Below are 9,307 nucleotides of genomic sequence, written 5' to 3'. Positions count from 1 at the left end.
CACTGGCACAAATGGGACTAGAGATATATATTTACACCTCTCATTTTGTAAACTTCTGCAGTGCTTTGTTAAAATCTAATGGTTGACAGATGAATGAGGAAACGAAACAATGTATGTTTTTCTTTGAGTAACAGAAAACCACACATTTCTTAACAAGTAGTTAAAAATACTAATTCGGTATTTCCCAAAAGGGCTTTCTTCATAGTGCTGTTCTCTTCTCTGCCTGTATTTGCACAATTCTCCTAATTAAGATAAAAATCAATACAGTACTGTTCTGGTGTGTGGGGTTTTCCTTAACATATATAAATTGCATGTGCAGTAAGGTAACAATCTAGGCCTGGGGCCCAAGAATGGAGCATTTTAGCTGTATTTGTTATGGAAAAACAGAGGCCCATAGCACATAGAGTCCATCTATGGCATTTAAATGGCTCCCACCATCAAAGTATGTGAGCACTGCATGCCACCTCCATAATGTAGGGAGCGAAGGCACACAGAGACTAAACAATAGAGGAAATCTGTGGCAGAAGAGGGAACTGTGTCCCCAAGCCACTGCCCTAACCACTGGGCCATCCTTGCTTTCATAATAATAAAGAACAGGGTGTGGGCTCTGGGAGGGAGTTTGGGTGAGGGAGAGGGGTCAGGCTCTGGGCAGGAGTTGGGGTGCACAGTGCAGGCTTTAGGATGGGGAAGGGGGTTGGGGTGCAGGAGGGGGTTGGCACTTACCTCAGGTGGCTCCTGAAAGTGACCGGCACACCCTGGCAGCGGCTCCTAGCCGGGGGGGTCTAGGGGGTCTCCGTGTGCCACTTCCCACAGACACCACCCCAGTGATGGGTGCGGGGGGCAGTGTGCGGAGACCCCCTGTCCCCTCCAGGGCCGTAGAGCCGTTCTAGCCACTTCCGGGAACAGTGTGGAGTGAGGGCAGGCAGGAAGCCTGCCTTACCTCTGCTGCGCTGCCGGTGGCAGCGGCCGGGGCCCCCACGGGCCCTTTTAAACCACCTGGGCCCCTGGGCAATTGCCCCATTACTCCCTCGCTCCCCCATCGGCGGGCCTGAGTAAACCTAGGAAATTCAGGGAAACTCGCACACTGGAAAGTTTGGAAAGTCATCATTAAGAAGCACAAACTAGATTCAACTCTGGGCCAACAGGCTAGCACACAGATGTACTCAGTAACCTTAATGTGATCTTTCCTCACGTTATTTTACTACAGAGGGACAAATATATATACACTAACCCCTCCTCCTTCCCCAGCCTCCCCCCCACTCAAAAGAAGAATGTTTGTTTCTGAACTTCTGCGCTTAGGGTGTCCAATTCATTTCAGCTTTTTAGTAAAGTCTTCCCTCTCCCTCAGGCCTCTCCTAGCGGTTTCGAAGCTGACACTCCTCTGGTTGGGCATTTTAGATGGAGTAGCCCAAATCAGGCTTGTAATGGGAAACTCAGTCACAACATTAACTACAGAGTCACTATTGTCATTCTGCAGTGTTACAGAAACAGAAATCTTAGCATCTGACCTTGTAGTTGTTACAAAAACAAAATTCACATTCATATTAATTTTTTTAAATTTACACATCAAAGTCAATGTCTGCAAAGTGCTATTGCGAATTTAGGTCTGCTGAGCAGGCCCTGTTGGTATCAGTAGTTGGTAGACAGCGCCAGGGCCCTAATTTAGCACACATCCCTGTAATAAAGGTGTTCTCCCACCCCTGGAGAAAAAGATATAGTATAAACTGTTCTCTTAGGGTGTAGAAAGCCAGTCATTACTGAGACTTATTAGTGTAAGTTTAAAATAGCTCTTGCTCAGCATAAGAATACCTAGCAATACCTAGACAGAGCATATAGGCCACAAGAGAGGTATCATTATCCCCTTTCTGCATATGGGGAAACTGAGGCAGAGGTAAAGTAACTTGTTCAAGGTCACCCGGCAGACCAGAGGCAAAGCTTGCACTACAATGTAGGTCTGTTGGATCCCAGTCCAGTGCCCAGTCCACTAGGCACACTGCATTTCCAAAGACATAGCAGAACTTACAGATGCCACAGAGAACTAGACAACCTTTTAACCCACCTACCAAAGTATTTGCAGTTTATCATTCAAAGCTGGGAGCTGCAGGGAGGGGCTGCTGCTTTAGCTGCCCAGTGTGGCAGGAGGGACAGCTGAGAGCTAAGGGAAGGGCCACTGCTTTCCGGGCGGAGCGTGATTTGAGCTGTTCCCTGTTGTTCCTCCCCACTATTAGCAGGCACACATCGTCTCTAGTCTCAGTGATAGGAGCCTGGGCTTGCTACACCACCAGCATGAAGGCTTTGCTAATCCTGGGGCTTCTCCTCCTGCCCCTGGCTGCTCGTGGGAAGACCTATGAAAGGTGTGAGCTGGCAAGAGCAATGAAAAGGCTTGGGCTGGATGGATACCACGGCTACAGCTTGGGACATTGTAAGTCTGCTGCCTTGGAGGAGATGTCTATGTGATTCAGGGGGCGGGGAGGGAATGGGGATAAGTTGACAGGTGCCCATTTTCCTTTGGAAAGTCCAGTCAAAAAGGGGACCCAGCAGTGTCCAGTCAGATGTACTGACTGGAGACCAAAAGTCCGTTTACCAGAGAGGGTGGGAGTGGGAGGGGAGGTACTGGGTCATCAACCTTTGACAGCCCCTGCTCAACTAGGGTCGCCTTCTATCTGCAGACAACCGTGCGGTAGGCTCTGCGTCTGACTGCAGCTCCTGTCCAGGCCCCGGAGCAGAGGGAGCCCAGCTGGTGAGGGAGGGAGGATGAGACAATCCAGCAACAGGGAGCGGGGAGAGCATGGAGCAATACGGGGAGGGCGAGAGAAGAGTGAGTGGGGGCAGGGCTTTGGGGGAAGAGGTGGGGCTGTGGCAGGGGCTCAGGAGTTTGATTTTCAGCAATTAGAAAGTTGGCAACTCTACACCCCAAAACACTCACTGGTGTTTCCTTCAAAGATATTGGCCCCATGTGGTGTTCACATGACAATCAAAAGTTTTCCATGTAGAATGTTTTTTTCTTACTCTTCATATTAAATAAGGATTGTGAATCTGATCAATTTAATGGGAAGCAAAACTGCCTGTGTGTATTTTGTATTACATAATCATTTACATCATCTACAAACCAGTGATATAGGGGCATTTAGATTCATATTTCTGTAAAGTATCAAGCTATGAGGAGTTTGTATCACCAGAGAAAATACATCAGTCTGTGTGTGGTTATTTTTTTTAAATGGAACCTTCACAGGGGTGTGCGCAGCAAGATACGAGAGCAACTTTAACACAGGAGCCACGAACTATAACCCTGGTGACCAAAGCACTGACTATGGGATTTTACAGATCAACAGCCACTGGTGGTGTAATGATGGCAAGACTCCAAGAGCCAAGAACGCATGTAAAATCCAGTGTCATGGTAGGTGCAATATGTTCCTACAGGTAACACTATGAAGGGCAAATTCTGCCTGTTTGTGTGAGCCTATAGCATTGCAAAGTTATAACTGAGGCCATATTTTGCTCCTAGTAGCCCTACATTAAAAAACCAACCCCTTATTCTACAGACAGAAGGGCGAGGTTGCAATGTGTGGGGATGCATGTGTGCTATAAAAGGGGAATTCCCAAAGGATTTTTTAAAAAGGAATTGTGTTCCTTCTTTTCTGACTTTCTGTTTTATGTTTCTTTAGTAAAAACAATTCCCTTTTCGAGAAGCATTTACTACTTACCGGTTATGTTGATTTGAGTACATGTAACTTTGTTCTCAGAGGATGAAGTTCACCACTGTGCAGAAGGCCAGCACAAATGCCGGTTCCTGCCCTTGCTTCATTATAAAAAAAAACATTTAAAGTTTCTAATTTAAAGAGACACAATCAACTTGAAATCTAGTCCATTTTAAGAAAGAATTAAAAATAGTTTCAAGTACTACAATATACCTTCCCGTCCCCTGACAGTTTTTGTATTTTTACAATCCCTCTTTTTTTTTTTGGACTTGTCTCCTCTGTTGCTGTGTGAGAGACCCACACAAACAACATAGAAAACTGTCTGTCTGACTATACACAAAACCAGCAAAATAGCTATTCAGAAAGAGTAAAACCAACCCTTTTGGAGAGGGTTAGCACAGAATTTATGGTCTCACCTAAGACATATTACACCCAAAAGCTATCAAGGGCACCAAGGAAAGAAGATGGAAAAAATACCAAACAATATTTTTCTCTCATTTCTTTCAATTTCTGGTGACTTTTAGGTGCTACTTGTGGTAATAGTTGGTTTAAAATTTTCAGACAAGTGTGTTATATTGAAGCAGATGGTGTGGTATCCCTTTATAGTACTAGAAGACATTTGTTCTGAAATAAAACCATTAAATAGAATTCAGCAAAGTCTAATAGAAACAGATAGAAACTTCAAAGAGAGAAACAGAGCAATTGCCATACTGGATCTAACCAGTGGTCTTTCTAGTTCAATACAATGTCTCCAATAGCCTCTTTACTCCTGGGGGAATTCTATGCCAAAAATTAAAAATTCTGTACACAATATTTTAAAATTCTGCAAAATTCTTCATATTTTATTTGTCAAAAGAACACAATATAATCACATCTGTTTCAATCATTTTGGTAATTTATTTTGAAATACGTGTCAGCAAGTATGTCTGTAACAATACAGACAACAAAAAAGATTCAGGAAATGTTTTCTGACAAATAGATTCCTTACTAGGCATATTAATACAGGACTCTGAGTAATAACTCATTTAAACTATAGTACAGAACCATATTTCCTGCTCCCCTCAGAAGCAGTGCAAAGACTTGGGGGAGTCAGGGGTAACAGAGGATCTGAGGGAGAGGGAAGTAATTGCTGGGAAGGAGCCTGGGTGTGAACTTAGAAGGTTGTTGGGTATGGGTGGGAAAAGTATGGAACAGGTGTTTTTGGGAGGTGGGGAAGGATTGTTAGGGAGCTTCCCCCATGCAGACCCTGGCTGACCCCTAGCCTCTCCCATTCAGTCAGGCACATATGCCCCTGTCCACATGTGTCCCTCCACCCCCACTTAGCCAGGCCCCATACCAATGTGTCCCTGCACCTCCTCCCCCTGTACCCATGTGTCCCTGAACCCCCTCAGCCAGCCACCTCCCCCCATCCTCATGCAGCCCTAAACCCCCTCCCCATCTTCATGTGGCCCTGCAACTCCCTCCCCACTGTGGCCCAGCACTTCCACTCCCATTCAGGCCCTCCCCCAGCTTGTCCTCCCCAACTAGCCCTTATGAGCCCCTGTCTGTGATCCCGCAGCAGCCCCATGATGTCTGTCTCCCCATGTCCCCTGTCTCCTGACCTGGCCCGACAGGCGCTGTGAAGAAGGCATTGCAGGCTCTTTCTCTTCCCTAGTTGGCCGGGAGCGCCACAGCACCCTTTGGTGGGTAAAAGGTGGAACTGTAGCACCTTTCTGGCAGAAGCTATTTTCTGGGGGAAAAAACCCTAAAAATATGCATAGCACATCAATTATGCATGCACACAGTGACATAGAATTCCCCCAGGAGTGTATAATAGCAGTGACCATTATCACATGTGCCAGAGGAAGATACAAGACAACTTACAGTAGTTGGTTATGCTATAACTAGCCCACAGACTTACAGCATTCTAAAGCTAAGATCAAATTGTGGAACTAACATGATGCTTGACACCAGAAAATTGCTTACTCTGTTTGTGTGTTATATCCCTTTTCCCTACCCTGGGTCTATCTTTCTATTTAGATTCTAAGATCTTCAGAACACGAACATCTACGATTCTATGTTTGTACAGTGCCTATCACCACAGGGTCCTGTTCTTGGTTGGTCCTTAGATGCTACTGTAATCAACTTGATTAATAAACAATAATACATAAAATATTATTTCAGCATCCATTTTAAGATGACTGATTTTAAAAAAATGAAGAGGAAAATGTTTTTTTCTTCCTCCGCTTACCACTGTATTTCTTTTTTAGAGTTACTGGCAGCAGACATTACAGCGAGTGTAAATTGTGCAAAGAGAGTTGTTCAGGATCCTAATGGCATGGGTGCATGGTACGTCTAAAACTCTTACAAGAACTAATAACAGTGACATATTTGTGTGTACAGTTAGGGGGGAGGCTAGTTAAAAGAGAGAGACTACAATCTTCTTTCAGATAAACAAGCTTGTATAGAAGCAACAAGCAGGTTGCTAATATTTGCATGCTTAATTATTAACAGATTTGAACTCAGAACTTGTATACTAAGGATTCACAGCACAATATATTTATGGACATTGAGGCATCTCAGTTGTAGCTCTGATACACATGAAGGCGACTTGGACCTTTACAGCAGCAGTGGAGATAGCTCTCAGATCTTCCTCCTCGAAAAACTCCTACACTTGGACTGAAAACAACTCTCTATTCATTATTAAAGGTGTACGGTCTATGACATAGAGTTGACCAGTTTGGATTTCATCCAGTATAGAGCACTGGCACTGTGAATGGCAGTCTATCCCATTTGCTCTAAACAACAGTCCAAGTGCCCTCTCTAGGTTCACAACTCACCTACTTCTGGGGTTTGACTTTTCTAATGACCAATAAAACAGCACAAAGTCCAGTCTAAACCTCCTCCGCAGACTTGGCTGACCTGACAGTTCCTAGCTCAGGATTGCTCAGCCCACCCCTTAGGTCCTCTCGGCCTCAGACCCAAGATCCCTCTGTTAGGTGACTGGCTCTGAAGCCTTTTTCCTCCATTTTAATTCCCTCTAGACTTGTTACTTCTGGCAGGTGAAATGGGACCGGCTTCAGCTGCTGTCTTCAGGACAGACAATTAACCCCTTCCTGCCCAGGTTCGCCCTGCTTGTCCACCACATCAGAAGCACACACACTCTTCTACTTAGAGAAATGTATTTGGTGAGCATCTGTGGTTCCCAGGAATTCAAACACCAAAGTAACAAATCCAGAACCACCAGGGACTTCAAGATTACATCTATGCTGCACAACAGGGCCACTTGATCTTTCATATGGCAGTGGGGATGGAACTTAAATCACCTTTCTCCAGAAGTTTAGTGCCCTCCAGCTGGAGATAAAAGGAAATGTTCATTAATTTTATTTAGCAGGATAGTGCTTATGGCACAACACTGAACAAATTTGATTCCATCCAGTAGAGAGCAATTCACACAGGCCATCTTCCAATTTTCCCCAGGGGTGCTCAAACCCTGCTTAGCCCCAGGCCCTACCCTCGCTCCACCCCTTCCTTGTAGCCCCCACCCCCACCCAGCCTCTTTCTGCTCCTGGCGCACCTTGGCCCCACCCCCATTCCACCCCGTTCTCCAAGGCCTACCCCACCCACCTCTTCCTGTCCCTGCTCCACCCTCTTCCCGCCTCTTTCTGCCCTCCCCCCAGAGCATGCCCTGTCCCCACTCCTCCGCCTCCCTCCCAGCATCTCCTGCACGGCACGAAACAGCTGATCCATCGGGGCCGCTGGCGGACGGGAGGCGCTGGGCGGGGAGGGGGAAGCTTGGCTGTCAGTGGGTGCTAAGCACATGCTAATTTTTTTCCAAGGGTGCTCCAGCCCTGGAGCTCCCATGGAGTTGTTGCCTCTGAGCAGCGTCACAAACACACCAAATTTATGTGGCAGGAATAGCAGCTGGTAAGTGGGCCTTTTGACAACCATTTGACAACCTTTTAGGAAGTGTTGGCAGACTCAGGATTTATTCAGGCATGCATAGCTCCAGGACTCAGCTGGGCCATTCAGACTAGGCAGGTGCTCTGCTGGGATTGGACCAGTAGCAAATTATTTGTTATATTAGCTCGGATCTCTGCAGAAAAGTTAATCATACAAAAATGTAATTGGTTGGTTTTTTCTTGGGTGGCTTTGCACTAATTGATGAGATGGCCATAATCAACTAATGTGATTTTTAACTCAACAGGGTGGCATGGAGAAAGAACTGCAAAGGACGAGATGTCTCCCTGTGGATCCGTGGCTGTGGGCTATAAAGTGATGGGGTTTATCGCATCTTGGTTCCCTTATAAATAAGGAGCTTTTCACATAGAGCAAAATATTCTCTTTGCTTGCTTCCCTTTTACAATTAATCATGTTCAGAATAAAAAAAATTCAGGAGAAAGGTTTGCAGGGCAACTGACTGGTAAAATGCAAATATTTTACTCCTTGCTGTGGATCGTTCCATGTGACCAGCTGCAGTAACTTATTTTGTGTTCTACACAGTTTTAAAGAGCTCCTATTAGCTCTATATTATGTATACACATTAGAATAAGCCAGATCTGTTTTTCCTGTGAGATCCTGCTACTACTTTGTTCTGCTAATTAGTAATATTATGTCATCTTGCTTTCGAGCTCACATTCATTACACTCAATAAAATTACTTACTTTGCGCATCATTTTTGTGATTCTTGGTTAATATACAAAAGAAACTGAATAAGAGATTATGAACTTGGGCCCAAGTCTTCAAACATATTTAGGCTCTTAACTTCCATTGATGTTCATTCAATGGAAAATAAGAGCCTAAATACCTTTAAAGAACAGGGCCTGGTACTATGAGATAAAGATTGTGGGAGAAGAACATAATCAGGGAGACCTACATGTTTTATATTGACTATCATAGTTTCTAAAAACATGGTGCGGAATTGTAATCTGTTATATATAATTATGTTCCAAAAACATGAATTTGGGCTTAAAAAATATGTTAAGATTGTAGCAACTACACTGATGCCACTCATCACATCATTTACACAACCCAAGCACTTAAAAGCAAAGAAATTAATAGTTAAGAACACTGGTCCTCTTACATTGTCAACATGACAAACACACACGCTGGTCCCCGTTCAATAAGGTATTGAAGCACGAATCATCCACTGTCAGGTCAGAGGGAGAGGAGAGGTACTTCCAGCACTCCGGCAAACCCCAGCTAGCAGATGCTCCTTTGGAGACTGTTACCAACTGGCAGAGTTAGCTCTCCATTGGAGCATACCAGGCAAGAGAAATCAGAGAGCTGACAAGGGCACTGAGGAACTATTGGGATTGCAGCTAGCGGTGTGCCCAAGACAGAGGTGCAGCTTCACAGCAAGCTGATCATAGGAAGGAGCCCAGGGTACCAGACAGTAGTCCAATTGTGTTGCCAGAATTCTGGTCAGCGTGTTGTGGTGGGATCCCCACTGACCACGTAGTAGAACCCCTGGGCTGGGACTGGGAGGAGTAGAGTGAAGCCAAGGTCATGCATGGATTCACCAAGGGCAAGTCATGCCTGACTAACCTAATTGCCTTCTATGACGAGATAACTGGCTTTGTGGATGAGGGGAAAGCAGTGGATGTGTTATTCCTTGACTTTAGCAAAGC

At 45.2% G+C, this 9,307-nt stretch overlaps 1 protein-coding gene across 1 annotated transcript; it reads left to right on the top strand.

Moving 5' to 3' along the window:
- The first annotated feature begins 848 nt into the window (after positions 1-848).
- On the top strand, positions 849-8,352 carry LOC140905127 (lysozyme C). The gene is made up of 4 exons (XM_073327823.1): positions 849-2,422; positions 3,233-3,397; positions 5,948-6,026; positions 7,885-8,352. Exons 1-4 carry the CDS (start codon positions 2,026-2,028, stop codon positions 7,949-7,951), a joined length of 708 nt encoding a protein of 235 aa, XP_073183924.1. The 5' UTR covers positions 849-2,025; the 3' UTR covers positions 7,952-8,352.
- Positions 8,353-9,307: the final 955 nt, after the last annotated feature.

This window comes from Lepidochelys kempii, chromosome 1, assembly GCF_965140265.1.
Source record: "Lepidochelys kempii isolate rLepKem1 chromosome 1, rLepKem1.hap2, whole genome shotgun sequence".
Lineage (NCBI taxonomy): Eukaryota > Metazoa > Chordata > Testudines > Cheloniidae > Lepidochelys > Lepidochelys kempii.
This window is presented reverse-complemented; position numbering and strand designations above follow the sequence as displayed.

What these genes read in the sequence shown, in the direction of transcription:
- LOC140905127 (XM_073327823.1), top strand. Translation starts at nt 2,026, where the DNA reads ATGCCACAGAGAACTAGACAACCTTTTAACCCACCTACCAAAGTATTT. An exon ending in ATGTAAAATCCAGTGTCATG is followed by an intron (nt 3,398 to 5,947) that starts GTAGGTGCAATA and finishes TTTCTTTTTTAG; the next exon opens with AGTTACTGGCAGCAGACATT. An exon ending in CCTAATGGCATGGGTGCATG is followed by an intron (nt 6,027 to 7,884) that starts GTACGTCTAAAA and finishes TTAACTCAACAG; the next exon opens with GGTGGCATGGAGAAAGAACT.